General features: G+C 37.4%; 1 protein-coding gene across 3 annotated transcripts in view; it reads left to right on the forward strand.

Annotated features, from left to right (window-relative positions):
* The window catches only part of CACNA2D1 (calcium voltage-gated channel auxiliary subunit alpha2delta 1), a 505,032-nt gene that overhangs the window by 305,268 nt on the left and 174,585 nt on the right, over positions 1–25,179 (forward strand). For all 3 annotated transcript variants that reach the window (XM_060107477.1, XM_060107475.1, XM_060107476.1), the window contains 2 exons: positions 11,269–11,310; positions 22,505–22,634. In XM_060107477.1, the coding sequence (XP_059963460.1) occupies positions 11,269–11,310; positions 22,505–22,634 (172 nt within the window). The remainder of the gene's footprint in view (positions 1–11,268; positions 11,311–22,504; positions 22,635–25,179) is intronic.

A 25,179-nucleotide genomic window follows, 5' to 3' on the forward strand; every position in this document is an offset into this window, starting at 1 on the left:
CCTGTAAAAACATCAGGACATAGAGGTAGGGCTGATTCAGTGTGAGTTGTCTTTCATTCCTGAGAGCTGTCCTTTAACCCAATTCTCTTAAGATTGTTTCTGGATATATTTTGGTGATTCAGTGATTTACATGATTTGATTTCAGACTGATATAGTTTAATGTAGCTGCACACATCTGAATATATATATATATATATGCATATATATTTTATAATAGAGCTAATATGTATTTCCATAAAGCAGAAGAAATGACTCTAAATGAATGTGATAGGAAAGAAAATTATGACCACCAAATTATGATTTTTCTCAAGCCTACTTTCAAAATTATTACTGAACCAAATAATTCTGAAACTATATAAACAAAAGCCACTACAAACTGAGACAAAAAAGTTTTTATATAATTATACAAATTAAAGGTCCTATGAATGTTTGCTATTTATTTTACCATCATGCTGCCATGTAGGTGGACAAGGTTGACAGATTAAATGCAGAATTACAGTTTCCCCAAATCCTGATGCCCTGTAGAGATTTATCTTTACGAAAATTGATCAGTTGAGCCTTTCTGCTAGATAGAGTAAGGGAATAATGAAATGTGCGTGCTATCAATGCACAGTCTGAGGATTGAGAAAGGAAAGTGTATTTATAAAAAATGAGGTTAAAAAAAGCTTCTGAGTCAAAAGCAATGTCATTTATTAGAGGGAAGAAATTTTGTTTTAAGTCAGTGGATGTAATCAGTTGTACATTCCGCTAAGGCCTGTGTTCTCTTATTGGAACATGACCACCTGTCTAAACACACGTTTGATTAAGTGCTTCCTAGGTATGTTGTTTTTCTATAAAAAAGACACACTTTTGTTTTCCTTTGCATTTATATTTTGACCATGTAAGAAATGGATGTTGTATAAGCAAAGAGCTTCTTAAAAGTAGAAATATAAAATACCTAGTCACAAGGAGTACCAATGTTTGGCCTGCATTATTATTTTATGACTAATGTATTTTGTTTCCAGTTTGCTTAAAAAAGCCAGGGATTGGAATTATACATCTTCCAAAGTCCAGAAAATTTTGTGCAAATGCATAAAAGTTAAATAAACTTAGCAATACACATTTGCAATGACAGTTTTAGAAGCAATGTAGACCTTCTAAAAGAAGAGGCAAGTAGTGGGGCTTTATGTAAAATATAATACAGTAACAAAGAAAAAAAAACATTTGGAAATTCTCAAATAAACTTAGGTTTTCTCCATTTTAATTTTTATTTTAACTTCAATCACAGTTTATCTTAGTAGAGTCAAAATACTTAGTTTGAGTGAAAACTAGCATTTATCATACTTTACCCTGTTCTGACATTGTACGTCATACTCTTCATCTTAGGTTTAATAAGTAAATTCTCTTTGTTAACGTGACCATGGGTCACACAGAAGAAGAAAATTTGACTAATCAGTTTAGTCCATTAGCTCTGGCACCATGGGCCAATTGTAATCCTAGACAAATAAATTGTTTTATATAGTCATCTGAACATGTTATTTAACCTAAAAATAGGGGTAAATGTGTTTAACTTATTTTGTGTCTTTTTTTGGCGCAGAAATATATACAAATATGTACTGAATGAATGTTGAAAATGATGCTGCTGAACTGCTTGAAATTTAATGCGGTTTCACCTTGTTTTCCACATGTTTCAATTCTGTAAATGGAAGCAATCAGTTGGCAGACATAATGTCTAAAATGAAGTAAACTTATTCAGTGTTTTGACTTTTGATGGAATCCACATTCTAAATTGAAAATTGTCTCCTGAGTATAAATTACAGGGTTCCATGAGGGATCAATAAACTGGTAATTGGATTTGGATCTCAGGGGAATTCAGAAGATTTTCTTTCTTCCTGTATGTGATGAGTTCTGACATTGTATTTTAACTTTGTTACAAAACTATCTTCCAGGAAGTAGAACTTTTATGTATGTGAAAATTCTCTAGCTACTTAGTTCTTTTTTTAAAAAACAATTAAATGGTAATTTTAAAAGTTTTAATGATTCTAAATGAAATAAATTGAAACTCATGGATTTCATTCAGTATTACAAATCATATGTTCTTATATTTATCTGTGTAGTTTTTGGATTGGTTATTTGGTCTTCAGAGATACCTATTTTTTACAGTTCTTCATTATCATGGTATGTTTCTCAAATCAAAAAACGGGGGCAGAATCTGTGGCAAAAATTTGGAAACGAAACAAGATCTCTTTTCCCCTTGGAGATTTATAATGTGCATTCATACAATGAGGCTGTATGAATTCCTGCTGAAAAGACACAATTTTAACTTTATTGTTTATTCTAAAATCATGACCACAGAATACTTTTGCCTATATAAGGTCTACTATATCTTCAAGAACTAGTGATTTTCTTTGGAACATACTTTGAGGAGCACTAATTTAGTCTATTTTTCCCAAGTGATTTTTAAACATTTTTGTGAATTGTGTTTTCTTTTAACAAAATTTTATATTGTGCATGTCTGTAAATGTTTAAAAGACACAGAAAAATACACTTTTACATAGTACCCAAGTTACTACTAAAGATGTACAGAAAATGGGTAATACATATCTTCAAACAGTTCAGGAGGAGAAGAAAGAAAAAAGATATCAGTATATGCAGATTATTTTTATATTGCATAGAACTAGCCTTGTAGACAGAATAGGGATTTAAAATTCATTGTTAATTGTTTTATCCATTTTTTCCTTTCAATTTTTCCTCTCTAACACAATTTATGTCCGTACTTTATATTTATGGCATATTCAGCAACGTTGATGGCTAGCAGAAATGTCCACACACTTTCATTCTTGAAAAGCCAACACTCACTTGATACTTTGGTAGAATATGAGAACATTAGTATGTTGGATTATCTGATATTCTTTGCTATCTAAATTCACAGATACTCTAAATCCCTTATCTGAGTCTCCTGAAGGAATTCCTGCCAGTATAGTGCAGATATACCTTTCTTCAAGAATAATTTCAACATTCGATATATATTTTTTAAAAATCATGGTTTCAGCAAACTCTTAAGCAGCCACTTAGAGTATTCACTTTTCTTGAATTATTCTATTTATCATTTCATTATTTAGGTGTGTGTGTTTGTGTGTATGTGTGTGTGTATATATATAACCTTTTTGCATTAGGAATTAAAAAATTTTTTTCTTCACAAATTGTTCACAGACCTATACTGAGACGTTTTCCCGCAGTGCAAGATGTGCTTTTCTTTCTTTTTTTTTTTTTATTGGTAACGAGGTTTTTTTAAAATATATATTGCGTACAATTTATATGGAGAAAGATACAATAAGTTCTAGAAAGACAAAGAAAAATCATGAAAAACATATTACATAACAAAAAAATACATAGATATTAATGAAAACTGGGGTATGTGGCAAGCATCAAAGCATAATGAATGTATTAACAAAAGATATTCTGTACCATACATGCAATATTATGAAAGTGAATTTTGCCCAGTAACGAGTTTTTTTTTCTTTTTTTTTTTATTAGTTTCTGCTTTATAACAAAGTGAATCAGTCATACATATACATCTGTTCCCACATCCCTTCCCTCATGCATCTCCCTCCCTCCCACCCTCCCCATCCCACCCCTCCAGGCGGTCACAAAGCACCGAGCTGATCTCCCTGTGCTCTGCGGCTGCTTCCCACTATCTACCTACCTTACGTTTGGTAGTGTATATATGTCCATGCCTCTCTTTCGCTTTGTCACAGCTTACCCTTCCCCCTCCCCATATCCTCAAGTCCATTCTCAAGTAGGTCTGTGTCTTTATTCCCGTTTTACCCCTAGGTTCTTCATGACATTTTTTTTTTAATTCCGTATATATGTGTTAGCATACGGTATTTGTCTTTCTCTTTCTGACTTACTTCACTCTGTATGACAGACTCTAGGTCTATCCACCTCATTACAAATAGCTCAGTTTCGTTTCTTTTTATGGCTGAGTAATATTCCATTGTATATATGTGCCACATCTTCTTTATCCATTCATCCGATGATGGACACTTAGGTTGTTTCCAGCTCCGGGCTATTGTGAATAGAGCTGCAATGAACATTTTGGTATGTCTCTTTTTGAATTATGGTTTTCTCAGGGTATATGCCTAGTAGTGGGATTGCTGGGTCATATGGTAGTTCTATTTTTAGTTTTTTAAGGAACCTCCATACTGTTCTCCATAGTGGCTGTACCAATTCACATTCCCACCAGCAGTGCAAGACTGTTCCCTTTTCTCCACACCCTCTCCAGCATTTATTGTTTCTAGATTTCTTGATGATGGCCATTCTGACTGGTGTGAGATGATATCTCATTATAGTTTTGATTTGCATTTCTCTAATGATTAATGATGTTGAGCATTCTTTCATATGTTTGTTGGCACTCTGTATATCTTCTTTGGAGAAATGCCTATTTAAGTCTTCTGCCCATTTTTGGATTGGGTTGTTTGTTTTTTTGCTATTGAGCTGCCTGAGCTGTTTATAAATTTTGGAGATTAATCCTTTGTCAGTTGCTTCATTTGCAAATATTTTCTCCCATTCTGAGGGTTGTCTTTTGGTCTTGTTTATGGTTTCCTTTGCTGTGCAAAAGCTTTTCAGTTTCATTAGGTCCCATTTGTTTATCTTTGTTTTTATTTCCATTTCTCTAGGAGGTGGGTCCAAAAGGATCTTGCTGTGATTTATGTCATAGAGTGTTCTACCTATGTTTTCCTCTAAGAGTTTGATAGTTTCTGGCCTTACATTTAAGTCTTTAATCCATTTTGAGCTTATTTTTGTGTATGGTGTTAGGGAATGATCGAATCTCATACTTTTACATGTCCCTGTCCAGTTTTCCCAGCACCACTTATTGAAGAGGCTGTCCTTTCTCCACTGTACATTCCTGCCTCCTTTATCAAAGATAAGTTGGCCATATGTGCGTGGGTTTATCTCTGGGCTTTCTATCCTGATCCACTGATCTATCTTTCTGTTTTTATGCCAGTACCACACTGTCTTAATTACTGTAGCTTTGTAGTATAGTCTGAAGTCAGGGAGCCTGATTCCTCCAGCTCCTTTTTTTGTTCTCAAGATTGCTTTGGCTATTCGGGGTCTTTTGTTTTTCCAAACAAATTTTGAAATTTTTTGTTCTAGTTCTGTGAAAAATGCCAGTGGTAGTTTGATAGGGATTGCATTGAATCTGTAGATTGCTTTGGGTAGTAGAGTCATTTTCACAATATTGATTCTTCCAATCCAGGAGCATGGTATATCTCTCCATCTGTTTGTATCATCTTTAATTTCTTTCATCAGTGTCTTATAATTTTCTGCATACAGGTCTTTTGTCTCCTTAGGTAGGTTTATTCCTAGATATTTTATTCTTTTTGTTGCAATGGTAAATGGGAGTGTTTTCTTGATTTCATTTTCAGATTTTTCATCATTAGTGTACAGGAATGCCAGAGATTTATGTGCATTAATTTTGTATCCTGCTACTTTACCAAATTCATTGATTAGCTCTAGTAGTTTTTCGGTAGCATCTTTAGGATTCTCTATGTATAGTATCGTGTCATCTGCAAACAGTGACAGCTTTACTTCTTCTTTTCCAATTTGGATTCCTTTTATTTCCTTTTCTTCTCTGATTGCTGTGGCTAGAACTTCCAAAACTAAGTTGAATAAGAATGGTGAGAGTGGGCAGCCTTGTCTTGTTCCTGATCTTAGTGGAAATGCTTTCAGTTTTTCACCATTGAGGACAATGTTGGCTGTGGATTTGTCATATATGGCCTTTATTATGTTGAGGAAAGTTCCCTCTATGCCTACTTTCTGCAGGGTTTTTATCATAAATGGGTGTTGAATTTTGTCAAAAGCTTTCTCTGCATCTATTGAGATGATCATATGGTTTTTCTCCTTCAATTTGTTAATATGGTGTATCACATTGATTGATTTGCGTATATTGAAGAATCCTTGCATTCCTGGAATAAACCCCACTTGATCATGGTGTATGATCCTTTTAATGTGCTGTTGGATTCTGTTTGCTAGTATTTTGTTGAGGATTTTTGCATCTATGTTCATCAGTGATATTGGCCTGTAGTTTTCTTTCTTTGTGACATCCTTGCCTGGTTTTGGTATCAAGGTGATGGTGGCCTCGTAGAATGAGTTTGGGAGTGTTCCTTCCTCTGATATTGTTTGGAAGAGTTTGAGAAGGATGGGTGTTAGCTCTTCTCTAAATGTTTGATAGAATTCGCCTGTGAAGCCATCTGGTCCTGGGCTTTTGTTTGATGGAAGATTTTTTATCACAGTTTCAATTTCAGTGCTTGTGATTTGTCTATTCATATTTTCTATTTCTTCCTGGTTCAGTCTTGGCAGGTTGTGCATTTCTAGAATTTGTCCATTTCTTCCAGGTTGTCCATTTTATTGGCATAGAGTTGCTTATTATAATCTCTCATGATCTTTTGTATTTCTGCAGTGTCAGTTGTTACTTCTCCTTTTTCATTTCTAATTCTATTGATTTGAGTCTTCTCCCTTCTTTTCTTGATGAGTCTGGCTAATGGTTTGTCAATTTTGTTTATCTTCTCAAAGAACCAGCTTTTAGTTTGGTTGATCTTTGCTATCGTTTCCTTCATTTCTTTTTCTTTTATTTCTGATCTGATCTTTATGATTTCTTTCCTTCTGCTAACTTTGGGGTTTTTTGTTCTTCTTTCTTTAATTGCTTTAGGTGCAGGGTCAGGTCGTTTACTCGAAATGTTTCCTGTTTCTTAAGGTGGGATTGTATTGCTATAAACTTCCCCCTTAGAACTGCTTTTGCTGCGTCCCATAGGTTTTGGGTCATCGTGTCTCCATTGTCATTTGTTTCTAGGTATTTTTTAATTTCCTCTTTGATTTCTTCAGTGATCACTTCGTTATTGAGTAATGTATTGTTTGGCCTCCATGTGTTTTTATTTTTTACAGATCTTTTTCTGTAATTGATGTCTAGTCTCATAGCATTGTGGTTGGAAAAGATACTTGATACAATTTCAATTTTCTTAAATTTACCAAGGCTTGATTTGTGACCCAAGATATGATCTATCCTGGAGAATGTTCCATGAGCACTTGAGGAAAATGTGTATTCTGTTGTTTTTGGATGGAATGTCCTATAAATATCAACTAAGTCCATCTTGTTTAATGTATCATTTAAAGCTTGTGTTTATTTATTTTCATTTTGGATGATCTGTCCATTGGTGAAAGTGGGGTGTTGAAGTCCCCTAGTATGAGTGTGTTACTGTCGCTTTCCCCTTTTATGGCTGTTAGTATTTGCCTTATGTATTGAGGTGCTCCTATGCTGGGTTCATAAATATTTACAATTGTTATATCTTCTTCTTGGATCGATCCCTTTATCGTTATGTAGTGTCCTTCTTTGTCTCTTCTAATAGTCTTTATTTTAAAGTCTATTTTGTCTGATATAAGAATTGCTACTCCAGCTTTCTTTTGATTTCCATTTGCATGGAATATCTTTTTCCATCCTCTTACTTTCAATCTGTATGTGTCTCTAGGTCTGAAGTGGCTCTCTTGTAGACAGCATATATATGGGTCTTGTTTTTGTATCCATTCAGCCACTCTGTGTCTTTTGGTGGGAGCATTTAGTCCATTTACATTTAAGGTAATTATTGATATGTATGTTCCTATTCCCATTTCCTTAATTGCTTTGGGTTCATTATTGTAGGTATATTCCTTCTGTTGTGTTTCTTGCCTAGAGAAGTTCCTTTAGCATTTGTTGTAAAGCTGGTTTGGTGGTGCTGAACTCTCTCAGCTTTTGCTTGTCTGTAAAGGTTTTAATTTCTCCATCAAATCTGAATGAGATCCTTGCTGGGTAGAGTAATCTTGGTTGCAGGTTTCTCTCCTTCATCACTCTAATTATGTCCTGCCACTCCCTTCTGGCTTGTAGAGTTTCTGCTGAGAGATCAGCTGTTAAGCTGATGTGGATTCCCTTGTGTGTTATTTGTTGTTTTTCCCTTGCTGCTTTTAATATGATTTCTTTGTGTTTAATTTGTGACAGTTTGATTAATATGTGTCTTGGTGTATTTCTCCTTGGATTTATTCTGTATGGGACTCTCTGTGCCTCCTGGACTTGATTAACTATTTCCTTTCCCATATTGGGGAAGTTTTCAACTATAATCTCTTCAAATATTTTTCAGTCCCTTTCTTTTTCTCTTCTTCTTCTGGAACCCCTATAATTCGAATGTTGGTGTGTTTAATGTTGTCCCAGAGGTCTCTGAGACTGTCCTCTGTTCTTTTCATTCTTTTTTCTTTATTTTGCTCTGCATCAGTTATTTCCACTATTTTATCTTCCACCTCACTTATCCGTTCTTCTGCCTCAGTTATTCTGCTATTGATCCCATCTAGAGTATTTTTCATTTCATTTATTGTGTTTTTAATCAATGCTTGATTCATCTTTAGTTCTTCTAGGTCCTTGTTAACTGTTTCTTGCATTTTGTCTATTCTATTTCCAAGATTATGGATCTTGGAAATAGAATCTTGGATCAGCTTTACTATCATTATTCTGAATTCTTTTTCAGGTAGACTGCCTATTACCTCTTCATTTGTTAGGTCTGGTAGGTTTTTATCTTGCTCCTTCACCTGCTGTGTGTTTTTCTGTCTTCTCATTTTGCTTATGTTACTGTGTTTGGGGTCTCCTTTTTGCAGGCTGCAGATTCGTAGTTCCCGTTGTTTTTGGTGTCTGTCCCCAGTGGCTAAGGTTGTTTCAGTAGCTTGTGTAGGCTTCCTGGTGGGGGGGACTAATGCCTGTTTTCTGGTGGTTGAGGCTCGATCTTGTCTTTCTGGTGGACAGGTCCACGTCTGGTGGTTTGTTTTGGGGTGCCTATGGCCTTATTATGTTTTTAGGTAGCCTCTCTGCTAATGGGTGGGGTTGTGTTCCTGCCTAGCTAGTTGCTTGGCATAGGGTGACCAGCACTGTACCTTGCTGGTCGTTGACTGAAGCTGGGTGCTGGTGTTGAGATGGAGATCTCTGGGAGATTTTCGCTGCTTGATATTATGTGGAGCTGGGAGGTCTCTTGTGGATCCGTGTCCTGAAGTTGGCTCTCCCACTTCAGAGGCACAGCACTGACTCCTGGCTGCAGTACCAGGAGCCTTTCATCCACCCGGCTCAGAATAACAGGTAGAAAAAGCAGAAAGAAAGAATTAGTAGAAGAAAGAAAGAGAGAAAGAAAGAAAGGAAGAAGGGAAGAAAGGAAGGAAGGACGGAAGAAAGAAAGAAAGGAGGGAGGGAGGGAGGAAGGATGGAAAGAAAGAAGGAAAGAAAGGAGGGAAGGAGGGAGGAATGAAACCAAAAGGAAGAGTGAATGGAAGAAGGGAGGGAGGAAGGAAAGAAAGAAAGACAGGAGGGAGGGAGGGAGGAAGGAAAGAAAAAGAAAGTGGAAAGAAGAAGGGTGGGAGGGAGGGAGGGAGGAAAGAAAAAGAAAGAAGGAAAGGAGGAGTGGAGGGAGGGAGGGAGGAAGGGAAGGTAGGAAAAAAAGAGCAGGTAAAGTAAAATAGAATAAAGTATGAAATATAGTAGCGTTATTAAAATTAAAAAGTAATTATTGAAAAAAAAAAAAGGGACTGATAGAACCCTGGGACATATGGTGGAAGCAAAGCTATACAGAGAGGATCTTACACATACACATTCACAAAAAGAGAACAGGGGGAAAAATCAAAAATCTTGCTCTCCAAGTCCACCTCCTCAATTTGGGATAATTCGTTGTAAAAAGAAGAAAAGGGCGAGAAGTCTGAAATCTTGCTCTCTAAGTCCACCTCCTTAATTCGGGATAATTCGTTGTAAAAAGAGGAAAAGGGGGGAAAGTCTTAAATCTTGTCCTCAAAGTCCACTTCCTCAATTTGGGATGATTCGCTGTCTATTCATGCACTCCACAGACGCAGGGCGCATCAAGCGGACCGTGGAGCTTTAATCCGCTACCTCCGAGGCTGCACAGAGAGATTTCTCTGTCTCTGCTCTCACAGCTCCCGGGTCTCAGCCTTGGACCTGGCCCCGCCTCTGCGCGTAGGTCGCCGGAGGGCGTCCGTTCTTCGCTCAGACAGGACGGGTTTAAAGGAGCCGCTGATTCGGGGGCTCTGGCTCACTCAGGCAGAGGGGAGGGAGGGGCGCACAGTGTGGGGTGGGCCTGCGGCGGCAGAGGCCGGCGTGACGTTGCAGCAGCCCGTGGCGCTCCGTGCGCTTTCCCGGGAAAGCCGTCCCCGGGTCTCGGGACCCCGGCAGTGGCGGGGTGCACAGGCCCCCCGGAAGGCGGGGCGGACAGTGACCCGCGCTCGCACACAGGCCCCGCGGTGGCGGCGCCGGTGGCGGCGGCGGCAGCAGCCCCAGCGTCCCACGCCCGTCTCCGTGGTCCGCCCCTTACCCGCGGCTCGCGCCTGTCTCCTGCGCTTCCCCAAGCAGCCCTCTTAATGCCCTCTCCTCGCGCACCAGGAAACAAAAGGGAAAAAAGTCTCTTGCCTCTTCGGCAGCTCCAGACCCTTTCCCCGGACTCCCTCCGGGCTAGCCGTGGTGCACTAACCCCTTCAGGCTCTCTTCCTGCCGCCAGCCCCAGTCCTCTCCCTGCGCTCCGACTGAAAGCCGATACCCAAGCCTCAGCTCCCAGCCCTGCCCGCCCCGGCGGCCCAGCAGACAAGCCTCTCGGGCTGGTGTGTGCCTGAGGGCACCGGTCCTCTGTGCCGGAATCTCTCCGCTTTGCCCTCCGCACCCCTGTTGTTGTGCTCTCCTCCGCTACTCCGAAGCTTTCCCCCTCCGCCTCCTGCAGTCTCCGCCCGCGAATGGGCTTGTAGTGTGTAGAAACCTTCCCTCCTTCACGGCTCCCTCCCACTGGTGCAGGTCCCGTCCCTATCCTTTTGTCTCTGTTTATTCTTTTTTTTCTTTTGCCCTACCCAGGTATGTGGGGAGTTTCTTGCCTTTTGGGGGGTCTGAGGTCTTCTGTCAGCGTTCAGTAGGTGTTCTGTAGGAGTTGTTCCACGTGTAGATGAATTTCTGATGTATCTGTGGGGAGGAAGGTGATCTCCGCGTCTTACTCTTCCGCCATCTTCCTCCAGGCCCCAAGATGTGCTTTTCTGATATCACTGCTATAGTGTTTGAATATGTTCTTAAATATTGGCTAATCTTTTCGATCTTTGTGGAATATATTGTAAAAGGAATACTATGAGAGGTTTATTATTTAAAATATGAATAAAATGTATTCATTGTTTGATCCAGTATATTATTATGTTTTTAATCAAATCACTAAAGTATCATTTTTTTTTCTTTTTTTATAGAGCAATGAAGTTGTGTACTACAATGCAAAGGATGATCTCGATGTGAGTATTAAAAGTTTTACATTAAATTCCAGGGTAAACTTAGGTATACTAGGGTGATTGGCTTTACAAACAAGCTGACCTAGCAGGTTTAGTTGGATTCATGCACCAGTCCAGCCTTAAAACTGTAGTTGCCTAAAGGCATTAAAACATATTTAAATTCAAACTGTTTTTCTCTCATCTAAGATATGCTACAGTTGACTCGGTGATCCATAAATTTCATTTTAGTTCTGCATATTCTTGAAATCCTGCTAACTTTGTCAAGTTTTCTGGAGTTGGACTATTTCACATAAAATTTTTGAGAATTTATAAAGAAATGTAAGATAATACATTTTATACTTCACTAAAACTTTTTATTGGGGAAGTTCGCAGTCCTTTAGACATGTTAATACTATTGCTCTTTTAAACCCTTAGATAGTGAATTAAAATGAATCATGTTTTATGATTAGTATATTAGTTTGGCTATTACAGAGAGTCTTAAAGTAAAAGTGCTAAGACAAGACAAAAGATTATTCCTCTCTCATGTCACATTCTGTGTACAAGGTCTAATATAACAACTCTCCATCATCCAGGCCCTACAGTCCTTCTCTCATGTTTTTTGCTCTCCTCAGTGTAGCTTTTCTATATTGTGGTCCAAAATGGATGCTCCAATATCCACAATGATTTTTGCATTCTACACATCAGGAAGGAGGCAGCTGGCACTGAAGGACACACCCTTTGCCTTTAAGGGCATGTTCTGGAAATTGCACGCAGCATTTCTATCTGCACCCGTTGTCCACAACTTAGTGACTGGTCTTGCCTAGATGCAAGAAGATACGGAACATAATTTTCTTTCCCCTTGGATAAGCATGTACCCAAATAAAATATAGGGCTCCATTACTGAAGAGAGAATAGGGGAATACTAGTTGGGAGTTACTTAGCAGTTTGTGCACTTAATTTTGCTCTTCTTGGTGTATTAAAGTTAATGCCCAGACTCTACCCGCTTGTCTGAGTGACTTCTGTCAATTAAGTATAGTCAAATTCTTCAACTTGGAACTGAGGAAAAAATTCTCTTTTACAGGAAAATAGTTATAAAATTATGCTCTGTGTTGAGTATTATTTAGTCCTTCTTAAAGCATGTGTTTTGATCCTTACAATCAAATTGTTTTCTGCAATGGAAATATTCACTATCTTAGAATGAAAGAAAGTTAAGAAATGTAAGTAAATGTTGAACTTTGATATTCACCTTAGGATTTTTAGTGGTTGTAGCTTTTTTTGAAGATTGTTGCTTATCAGATGAAGTTGGACTTACATGGATGATGAGATTTATTCATCCTTACCAAAAGTTTTGGTGTATATAATCGGATTTAATTGGTTGCTATACTCCAACTTTATACACGTAGTGCTTGCTGTTTTATTTATCAAGTATTTGTATAATCATAATGCCATCTTGTTTTGATTTGAATTGGCTTACCTTCCCTGTTCTTTGTTTTACTTTTCTATATTTCAATTTAGTTATATATTTTTATTGCTCAGATTCCACAAAGCCATATTCATTATGAAAAATTGGTGAACGGAGATTATATAATGTGAGTTTATAATCTCATACATTAATATCTAATATCTAATGAACACAGGAACTAATTGGAATACTAAATATTGAACCAATATTATCAATTAATAAATTTATCCTCATATGTTTGAATGGGGACATAAATATCTGAGATATAAATAAATTTTCTATTTTCTAGAATAGTTCTATATTTAGCCTGAGTGGACTTTGAAAACAAGTGGCTGAAATCTTCCCAGCAAGTGTGAAGCTATAGAACTAGGAAGGCCAGATGTAACTACAGATGTGTTTTGGTGTGCTGACACAGAAACAAAGGGAGTTTGATTGCCTTTGGATGTGATGCATTCTCCAGCTGCTGCAGTTCCACTGCTCCTTGTTGCCTTACTCTGCCTACATCACACATCCACACACATAAAGAAAAGAAAAGAAAATGCCTTAAGATAGTATAGGGTAGAATCTTCATCACACCAACATGTAAGGAAGGTGAGGGCCGGTGTAAGGTGTGTAGGATATGAGTAGATGGAAATGAAGAAAAAGTAGCTTTCATAATAGAAGTAAATCATACAAAAAGTCCATAACTTTCGTTTATGTTGGATTCAGGATTCAATTTAGAATCTCCTGGTTCCTATTATTCTCCCATGTTAAATATGCTGGTCCATCACCAAGTTAAGATTTGCATATAAAAAATGACATAGTCAAGTGTAATCTATTGATTTTGTTCATTATAATGATGATGCATGGCCTCACTTAAAGGTAAAACAAGCATTTAAAGTGCTTTTTAATCTCATCAGTTGCCTCTCAATGAAGCTCAACAGCTATCTCTTTGGAGTGTAACTTTCTATGAGCTACGTCTGAATTAGCTAGTTTGTGGGGAGTGGTCAGGTTGTAAGCCTTTCAAGGACTTTGATACCAGACAGTCCCTCAGGGACATTTTATAATATCTGTGCTGCTCAGATCGATGCTGTTTATATTCACCTTCTGGGTATAAAAATAAATACCTAGTGACAGGCAGATTTAGCTAAAGCAGTAACTGAAATAAGGGGTAAGGTCAATGTCCCTTAGGATTGTGTAATATGATTTAAAAATTATGACTCTAGTCATTTACACAGATTTTTGCTTTGGAATTAAAAAATGCACGTATAGGGCTTCCCTGGTGGCGCAGTGGTTGAGAGTCCTCCTGCCGATGCAGGGGACACGGGTTCATGCCCTGGTCTGGGAAGATCCCACATGCCACAGAGCGGCTGGGCCCGTGAGCCATGGCCGCTGAGCCTGCGCGTCCGGAGCCTGTGCTCCGCAACGGGAGAGGCCACAACAGTGAGAGGCCCGCATACAGAAAAAAAAAAAAAAAAAAAAAAAAATGCACGTATAACTTGGCTAAATTATTTGGTGAGCCACAATTCTCATGGAAGGTGTAAGGTACATAGCCAGGCTGGAAATTTAAGACAGTCATTCCTGTCCCTGTGCTAGTTAAAGTTAACATATTCTCTCCTCTAATTACCTGATTTTGATATCCTACAATTTTTCCGATCAGATGCTAAGTACTCTTTAAAAACTAATTCAAATATTACCTCCTCTTGAAGCCTGCTATGCTTTTCCTAAGTAGCAAAAGGTATTTCCTTCCTCTGGGTGCTCAGAATAACTTGTTACACGTTTCTGGTTTCAGTGGTGTAATATATACAGGGATAATCTTCTCTATTAAAATTTTAGTGTCTTGAGGTAAGGGTCTTACTCATTTTCTCTGTTTAATGATTTAGAGTAATTGCTGAGATAATGCTTGTTCAATTGGGTAGGTGTTTGTGTGTTTCAGTCCCCCTATTGCTTACATAGCATTTGTGAAGATTGTTCGCTTTTTAAAGTAGTGCCTTATTTGCAAAGTAAACAGGAAACCCTTTGCAAATAAGGTGGAAACGAAAATGTCTGTTTTGTTTCAAGGTTGAGCGGAAACAATATTAAGAGAGGAATGGCAAGACTGACTTTGACTGTGGACTGTATTTGAATTAATTTTTTTAATATAGACGTTTGTTTCCTTTTGTTCACACAACGGTGCAGGCTGCGGAATATGGGAGTGGAGTGGATCTTTTTCCTTCTTCGTCTCTCATCTGTCCCGTCCTCTCATTAGCCCCTGGTTCAGTCAGGAGAACTAAGTAAAGTCCGACAGACAATGTGCTTTCCCTGTGTCTACAACTGATTCAAGTTGAGAATAAGTAGCAGAGTTAGAATATTTGTTTGCCATACTACAGGCAACATAAGCATCAGGATTTTGGGTTCCAAGTCTGGAGAGATCTGATAATCTAAGTTTTTATGAATCTCTGTGAAGCATGAAATCAAGCTTATTTTATTAGTCCATCAAACTAAAGTTTTGTCTAATTATACATGTAATTAGAATAAGTAAGTTGTTGAATTTCATTTCCAGAGAGACCACAGCATTAACGTGGGTACAATGTTTTAATGTAAGATTAGTTTTTAACTTTTTATCAGGAAAAAGATTTTAAATATAAAGAAGAGAGAACAGTAAACTGAGTCTCCATAGTTGCTGTATGTATTGTTGGCTAAATATTTTAAGATAAATTCGAGATGTGGCATTTCACTCCTAAATACTTCCATAGGAAACTTTTATCCCTAATTAATAACAAGACATACATGTATAAGTGCTGTGTACATTGTTATACGGAGGAAGAAGCAGAGCTTGATGATTAAGACATTATACTCTGGAGTCCCACTGCCTGCATCTGAGGCCCAGCTCTGCCATTTTCTAGCTTTGTGATATCGGCAGAGTCACCTAACATCTCTGTGCTTCACTCTTTTGGTCTGAAAAATAAAGGTAATGTGATACCTACCTCATACTGTTACTGTGAAAATTAAATTAGTTAACACATATAAAGCATTTAGAACATTCCCTGTCTTACAGTAGGCAATCCAGAAATGTTAGTGAGTATGATTTTTAAAATAATAATTATTAATATTACTGCAATACATTTAATATTGATTTGAAGTGATTTTAGTTCCAAATGGAGCACGTTCATATGTGTGGATGTGTTAACAATAATTGAAGGGTACTAGTTTGAACTCGTTCATTTTATTGTTATGAATATCCTTACATTTGTGTGAAAAACTTAAGAAAACACGTAACAAAGTAAAAATCAGAGCAGAATCTTCAGAAAACGTTTAGAAATAAATGTGACCTCAATGCAAAAATTTGTCTTGAAATCATTGTAGGTTTTATATATCTGGGTTTGAAAAGATAATTAAATATCAAAATAAAATGGAAGAAAAAGCTAATAATACAACAGTTATTTATGAAATTCCACATTCAGGTTCTCTTTAGTTTTGAAATTTATTTAGGTTCTTGTTTAGGTTTTTAGAGACATCTGTCCCAATAAATCCTTAACTTCCCTAAAGATGTAGTGAAGCAGATTCCCCAGAAGATTTCAGTTGTGCCAGAAAGCAGCACTATTTTCTTAATTCCCAAAGCAAGCAAAGAGAAAGCAGATCATTACAAACTCTTATTAACCTAATTCCAAGACCTATGTTTCAGACTGAAATCCAAACGAAATAAATTCAGCCCAGAATTCCCATGTCAATAACTTGAGTTGATTTATTTGCTACGTTTTATTATATTGATCATGTTAAAAATTTGACCTGTCTGGGACATTTGGCTAGTCTGCTGAATTCCCTTGCATATTTATGTTGCTATTTATTTTCTTACCAGTCTTGTCTACATTAAAATTAATTCCAACATAATGTCCTATCTAAATGTCTTCTTAAAAGCCTAATCAGGGGCTTCCCTGGTGGCGCAGTGGTTGAGAGTCCGCCTGCCGATGCAGGGGACACGGGTTCGTGTCCCGGTTTGGGAAGATCCCACATGCCGCGGAGCGGCTGGGTCCGTGCGCCATGGCCGCTGAGCCTGCGCATCCGGAGCCTGTGCTCCGCAACGGGAGAGGCCACAGCAGTGAGAAGCCCGCGTACCACAAAAAAAAAAAAAAAAAAAAAAAAAAGCCTAATCATTCATGATTTGATTTTATTTTATAGAAATAAATCAGTCTGCTTCTAGAATGAACCAATAGGGATATGTATCAGACAGCGACGACTCTGTTCTAATTATTAAAGAAAGTCTAGGTTTCTTTTGCAGCTTTTTAAAAAAAAACTATCTAATAGTATACAGCCTTTATTTCAGGCTCTGCTAATGACTGTTGTTGAATCCTCAAATAGGAGGTGGCATAAAAATAGAATATTAATTGCTTCTGTATAGTAAATGGTAGAATCAGAGTTACTTTTTTGTGTGTGTGCATCTAAAATAAGTGGTGTAAATATTTTCAATGCTATATGTTTGGATTGGATTATAACAGTAATTAACATATGTGTACTTATTCTATACTAGAAAGTAAATGCTTTGCAGGTAATGTTATCGTTTGAAGTTCACACTCATCCTTTGTGGCAATACTATTATTTTAATGATATCCAGAAAAGACAAGTAAAATTTAGTGAGCTTAAGTGACTTGTCCGCTGTCACACATGTGGTATTTGGTAGTGCAGCGAACTGAATGCAGTGCAGTCCGTGTGATCCACAGCAGGAGCCGTGTGTCCCTGTGCTGTGCTACACTGCCTATTCCATGGGGCCCCATGGGGGACAGGAGAAAGCCATGAGATGGAACTGTTGTAAATCAAGGCTTAAGATTAAAAGTTTTCGGGGCTCCCCTGGTGGCGCAGTGGTTGAGAGTCCGCCTGCCGATGCAGGGGACACGGGTTTGTGCCCCAGTCCGGGAGGATCCCACATGCTTCGGGGCAGCTGGGCCCGTGAGCCATGGCCGCTGAGTCTGCACGTCCGGAGCCTGTGCTCTGCAGCGGGAGAGGCCACAGCAGTGAGAGGCCCACGTACCGTAAAAAAAAAAAATAATAATAAAAGTTTTGAACATGGGGGCTTCCCTGGTGGCGCAGTGGTTGAGAATCCGCCTGCCGATGCAGGGGACACGGGTTCGTGCCCCGGTTCGGGAAGATCCCACATGCCGTGGAGCGGCTGGGCCCGTGAGCCATGGCCGCTGAGCCTGCGCGTCCGGAGCCTGTGCTCTGCAACGGGAGTGGCCACAACAGTGAGAGGAAAAATTAATATTTTTAATTGCAAATATAATACATGTTTATTGTATTACATTGGAAACAACAAGAAAGCACAAAGATGAATACCATTAAAACTATAAAAACCAGTGATAGTGCTAACGGTGTTTGCTATGTACTCATCCCTACATTTCTCTCTTTACCTCTTTCCTCTAAAAATATAGGCTGATTTTCTCTTCTTTCTTTGTACTTAACATCTACATTTAAGCTTAAAACCATTTTTAAATACAGCATATATGTATGTCCCCAATGTAATTACTCTTTTATATTCCTTAATAACAATATAAAATTGTATTTGTCATATTTATTGTGACTATTTTACTATTGTTGCACATTTGTTTCAAGATTTAGATATTAAATGACATTTCTATAAATGTTATCATTAAATCCTCCACTCTACCAATAAATTATTTCTTGAGTGAGTGAATGAATGAAATATTTGCACTTATCCACATATTCCTAACCCTAATTCATACGTATAGTTCACTCTCTGTCTCTTCACTGTTGTGGCCTCTCCCGTTGCGGAGCACAGGCTCCGGACGCGCAGGCTCAGAGGCCATGGCTCACGGGACCAGCCGCTCCGCGGCATGTGGGATCTTCCCAGACCGGGGCACGAACCCGTGTCCCCTGCATTGGCAGGCGGACTCTCAACCACTGCGCCACCAGGGAAGCCCTCTCTTATCTATCATCAAATCTTTCTACTTTTCATATATCTAAATTTTGCTAGAGATAGATATAATTAGGATTTCTGGAAAAGATATGCTTACAGAAACGAGTGTAATATTTTCTAAAATTATAGAAATAGGACTATAATTTTTTCATAACTGAAAATAACATAGATTCTTTAGTTTGAATCTTCTTAATTTAAGTAGGAGAGGATATTAGAACCAACTGAGAGATTCTTTCCAAAGATGTCCTCCCCGTTGTGATTCACTGCTTTATTGGTTGCGGGGAGAGGGCTCCCCAGGTGATTCTGATATGCCTCAGGGAATGAGGACCACACCTGCAGCCCAGCGTTATTTATAAGTCAGAAAGCTGAAGCCCAAGGAACAGTGACTGGCCCTAGTCCGAGGGGTTATGAATACGGCTGAGTAGAAGCAAATCTCCCGATGTCTTTACTTTCCACTCTGCCTCTCCAGTTTTTCATATGTTCTTTGTAATAGGTTTTGTATGAAAAAAAAAAAATCCAGGGCCCCATAAGCTTGAGAACACTGGGTTAAACATGGTTTTCTTTAGTGACACTTATTTCAGAGCTTTTGATGTGCCAATGTGCTTTGTTATTCTCTTAACAGAAGAGTAGAAGAATATTTTCCCAAGTTATTTCAGGTTGGAGGCAGCCCTTAGAGTATCTTGAGAAACTACTGTCTTTTGAAATATCCTTTGACAGATATTACTGGCCATATTACCATGTGCACACATCTATTATTCAGTAATAATAAAACAGTGTTTCTACCCTATGGAGGATAGAAAAATTCAGACATCCATTAATATGCTTATTCTTAATCCTAACTTTTTCATGAGTAGTTCTAAACAAACATGTGTGTGCAATTTAAACGATTGATTTTAAAGCAGTGGACTTGCAATTTTAGTGTGTTATCACAATCACCTGGAGGGTTTGTTGAACTACTACTTGCTGGATCCCTCCCCTGATGTGTCTGATTAACTAGGCCTGGGGTGGGGCCTGAGAGCCTGAACTCTAAAAGTTTCAGTGGTTGCTGATGCTGCTTCTTCAAGGACCACACTTTGAGAAACCTCTGCTTTAAAATAAATATTGAGGCTTTTCACTAATTCAGGATGTTTGCAGTTGAGGAGAAAAATGACATCATTTATTAGGTGAGACCCTTTACATTCTTGTTATTAGTGAAAGTAGTTTGTTTTAATGATCCCTTCTCTTACTCAAGTCAATTGTGCCCAGGAACAGAGAGCCATAGAATAGAGGATGAATTTTAAAATATATTAAAATTCACAGTTGAATCCAAGACCAAACCCCAGTTATTGTTTATATTCTTTCCTTTATTAGCAGTTGGAATGCTGGTAGATGTGTTAGGTTACGCGTTCTTTGGCGTAAGAGACAGAGAGTGAACTATACGTATGAATTAGGGTTAGGAATACGTGGATAAGTGCAAATATTTCATTCATTCACTCACTCAAGAAATAATTTATTGGTAGAGTGGAGGATTTAATGATAACATTTATAGAAATGTCATTTAATATCTAAATCTTGAAACAAATGTGCAACAATAGTAAAATAGTCACAATAAATATGACAAATACAATTTTATACTGTTATTAAGGAATATAAAAGAGTAATTACATTGGGGACATACATATATGCTGTATTTGTTTTAAAATGGTTTTAAGCTTAAATGTAGATGTTAAGTACAAAGAAAGAAGAGAAAATCAGCCTATATTTTTAGAGGAAAGAGGTAAAGAGAGAAATGTAGGGATGAATACATAGCAAACACTATTAGCACTATCACTGGTTTTTATAGTTTTAATGGTATTCATCTTTGTGCTTTCTTGTTATTTCCCATGTAAGACCTTTTTCTTATCATCTTTCTCCTTTCCTTCATGCTGTACACACCTAACCTCTGTTTTAGAAAAGAGTATGAATTAGTGATTCCTGCGTGTAGGTATTTTGCCAAATTTTAGACTTTCAACACTACTGTTTCATTATTTTGTATATTTAGTTAATGGGGGAGCAGTTATATCTTTGTGGCTTTCACATGGATAAAAAACAGTGATCGATCTTCAACTATTTTTTTTAATTTTTATTTTCAGCACATTAAATTGACTCATAAAAATATTCTAAAGATGTAGTTTTTCCTTTTCAACAAAGTATAATAAAACATAAAACCCCCAAAACAGAATACCTAAACCACAGTTTCCAAATATAGTCCTTCCCCTTATTATAGAGAGTATTTTCATATTTTCTTTCAGCATTGTTTCATTTGAAAAATAATTTGGTCATGACCTATTAAATTGATTTCATTACATAATGAGTTGGACTTGCAGCTTTAGAAGTCATTGATTAAAAAAAAAAAAAAAAAAAAGTCCTGAGCTTCCCTAGTGGCGCAGTGGTTGAGAGTCCGCCTGCCGAAGCAGGGGACACGGGTTCATGCCCCCGGTCCGGGAAGATCCCACATGCTGCGGAGCGGCTGGGCCCGTGAACCATGGCCGCTGAGCCTGAGCGTCCGGAGCCTGTGCTCTGCAACGGGAGAGGCCACAACAGTGAGAGGCCTGCGTACCGCAAAAAATAAAATAAAATAAAATAAAAAGCCCTTTTGCTAATATTTGTGTCTAGATAATCTTTCCAGTGTTGCAACTTCCTTAGGGAAACACACACACACGTGTGTGTGTGTGTGTGTGTTTTAAAATATCTTGGGATACTGATGGGTTATCTGGTTATAGAAAATTTCAGAGCCATCTAGAAAGTTGGACACTATCACTTCTTTGTGGACTTCGTGTTGCCACATTCTACCAGCCTTCTTATGAAATTTTCTGATTGTCCATTTAAGTCTTTTCTCTTGCTTATCTGTTGCATTACTGCAGTGTGCTGCGAAAATAGTCAAACGTTGTGATTCTTTTTTTCAGTTTTGTTTTGAGGAAATTACCTTGGGAATATGGAATACATTAGTCCCTAAAATGGAGTTGATAATACAGGTCTGAATTTAATAAAAAAATGTTTACTTAGGAAAGAGTTAACTATATTTGAACTGGGGGAATAAAAAGCTTAACATAATTAGCCAAAAACAATTGTTAGAGAGATGCATTTTGGATAAATGAGTAAGGTTCTTAGTTTCTTGCCAGACGAGAAACTGGATTATCTTGCCAGGGTAATTCAGTATCACAAGCATAGTTCAAATAGGTAGAAAATTAATCTTCAACCTGAAACACCTGTGGGATTTTCTTTACTCGTTATTGATTGGATCTTTTCTCCTACATCGGGAGACAAATTGGTTGAAGTTAGGATTCGATTGTACTAAGAGTTACAATAGATGTCTTCTTTCCTAGTATTTGTACTTACTTTTTTAAAACAAAAATTGATACACCTGGAAAACATGCAGAAATCAAGGGAATATGACATAAAATAATCATTCATTGCTATTATTATTTTTACACAAAGGTCATGTGTACCTTTGGTTATCAAACTAAGAATTATAGAAATTTGGTAACATAAGTGGTGAAATTTATTTCAAGGGGAAACTTTTAATTTGGTTGTATTTAAAGGTACTTAGGCTATTCTTTAAATGTACATTCTAATAAGTACTGGATGTGGGAAAGCTCTGGTCCTCTCAGGATGATCCCGAGTGACTCCAAAGTTGAGGAAATTAGGAGAGAAGTTAGGTTATAATGTGAAAGCTAATACCTGAATGGAAATTTGTGTGTCTGATGTCATCATGGGACTATATTTTAAAATATTCTTGTAGATCTGTTTTTTTAAAGACTATGCATTTGGCAAATGAAGAAGTGAATGTGAGAATACCTGTGTTAGCATAAGTTGTAATATTCTGTTTATTGTCTATTTTTTCTTTATAGCCGGAAAAGAACGATAGTGAGCCAGGCAGCCAGAGGATAAAACCTGTTTTTATCGATGATGCTAATTTTGGGCGACAAATATCCTATCAGCATGCAGCAGTCCATATTCCCACTGACATCTATGAGGGCTGTAAGTAAAAGAATGTGAACAACTCTTGGAATATCATGTTCTCATCTATCTTAAATACCTAATATTTGAAAAAAAAGAGCAACTGTGATAGTGTTTTGTTCACATGTCATTTAAGAGTCTGTGGTAAACTTTGATTTATGCAAAAGAAGAAACTTGATTTTCATGAGCAATATATTGTTCATAGGCTCTCACTCCGTGAATATTTGCAGGAGAGCCTGTATCCATGGAGGTGTCCTTCTACTCTGTTGTTTAACAAATAATTCTGCCTTTCCAATTGATATCAATAACTTAAAAAGTAATAGATGTATTTTTTTAAAAATCAAAACTATGTAGCATTAGTACAGACCCACAAACTGCTAAAGGAAGCGAGATGTACATTGTAGACTCTCTAGTTCTTACAACATCTTACTGTGTTTTACTATCTCTCTTTGTCTCTCTCTGTGTATCTCTGCCTTACTCTAAGATATAAGAAAAAGATACCTCTGTCTTAGTATATTGTGGACTCAAGATAAAAAGTGTTGGTTAAAGGAATAAATGATAAACCTAAAGAAATAGAAAAACATCAACTGGAAGACTTGATTGAAAAGGCTTCACTGTGAGGAAGGGAGGGTAATAAGTTATTTAGGAAGATACAGGGGAGGAAGCTTGTGCCAGTGGTATTTCTTAGAGACACCCAATATACTAATAAGGGCAGAGCCTGACAATTCTAAGTAGGAATTCTTTTAAATGCAGCCTAATCATCTATGAGGACCAGCTGTGACCCAGAAAGCAGGGTCTTTGCCCATTCACAGCTCTGGTCTTAGATGTTATCCATTTTCTAACTCGTTCCCAATTTCCCCCCTTGTACCCTGCCTTTCACATAAGTAAATGGTAAGGAAAAAGAACCACTTGAGAATTTAAAAAGTATATATATATATATATATATATATATATATATATATATATATATATATATATATATTTTGGCGGTACGCGGGCCTCTCACTGTTGTGGCCTCTCCCGCTGCGGAGCACAGGCTCCAGACGCGCAGGCTCAGCAGCCATGGCTCACGGGCCCAGCCGCTCCGTTACATGTGGGATCCTCCTGGACCAGGGCACGAACCCGTGTCCCCTGCATCGGCAGGCAGACTCTCAACCACTGCACCACCAGGGAAGCCCTAAAAAATATATTTCTAATAGTTCCCTTAATTGAAAAGGCTGTAAAGTGTACTGGGTATCCAGAGTGTATCCAGAACTGCCTGGATTCTGGATGCAGACAGCCTGGGTTAAATTAAATTTCAAATCTAAATTTTAACAGTATTTCCTTTGGCAAATTTATTAACTTTATGGGCTAGCATTGCTCACCCGTAAAATGGGGATAAGATTACTAACTGAAAAGTTCATTTGAGGGTAAAGTAAGTTAGTGTGTTTGAGTTTGCATAAGAGTGCCAGGCTCATAGTAAGCATTATGTAACTGTTTGCTGTTATTATTAATTACAATTAAAGTATATTTACACAAAAAGGATTAAATACAAGGACTAATATAAAAAATTAGCCTTAATTTTTTGGATTCATTCCGAGATTGTTGTTTAAAAGGGCATTTTTAAGTACATGTCTTATTCTTTTCATAATATAAATTTCATCTTCTGTCAAATTATTTTATTCATTCTTTTTGTTTCACCTTTTTAATATTTTTAAAAGTACATGTTGTTTTCATCATATCAAGTCTTTAAAGATAATAAACATATGATTTTTCTCTATAATAGAAACAATGGTGTAAGTAGTTTCTGATGTTACATGAGAATTAAACGTAATCTGACTTCTTTACAACTCACCCTATTAATTCCAAGTCCTTTTAGGAATTACTGGGATGTAGGTTCAGTTTTGTTTTTCTTATTTTTTGTTTTTTACTTTGTCTATTGCATTTGTTTTTCAAGAATTATTTTTGATGTTTTCAATTAATTTTTGCAACTGTTATAACAACAATTAATCAGATAATACTGAGCTGTATGGTTGTGTTTCTCATTTTTAAAAAAACTATTTCATCCATTTTATTTCCTTTCAAAATTGTTATCACCTGTTGTCGGGTATGTCAACAGGATGATAATCTTATTACTCTACAATTATATCTTTCTTTTGAACTTACTTTAGAAGAACAAACTGTCTGGATATAGAAGTTTTGAGTCAAAACATTTTTATGTCAGTACTCTGTCTATCATGTCACTGTTATCTGATCTGTAGTACTATGTCAAACAAACTTGAGGCCAGCTTGAGTGTTTTTAATTTGTTAGCAAGCTTTCATGATTGTGTTTCTGTTTTGTTGCCAATAGTGATTATCCAGAAATCCTCAAACTTTCCATTAAATTCCCAAGGAAGGATATCAGAACTTTGTCCAGGGAGGGGGAGATTGAACCCCCCCCCACCCCAGCTCTTCTTGAGTTCTTTTGGCTGGTCTAATAATTGACACAAGACAGATGAAAAGATTAATTTAAAAAAATTAATTTGTATGCATGTAAGTCATAAAAATGGGACCCCCCGAAGTGTCCAGAGCAGGCCAATAATATATC

Source organism: Mesoplodon densirostris, chromosome 9 (genome assembly GCF_025265405.1).
Source record: "Mesoplodon densirostris isolate mMesDen1 chromosome 9, mMesDen1 primary haplotype, whole genome shotgun sequence".
NCBI classification, from domain to species: Eukaryota; Metazoa; Chordata; class Mammalia; order Artiodactyla; family Ziphiidae; genus Mesoplodon; species Mesoplodon densirostris.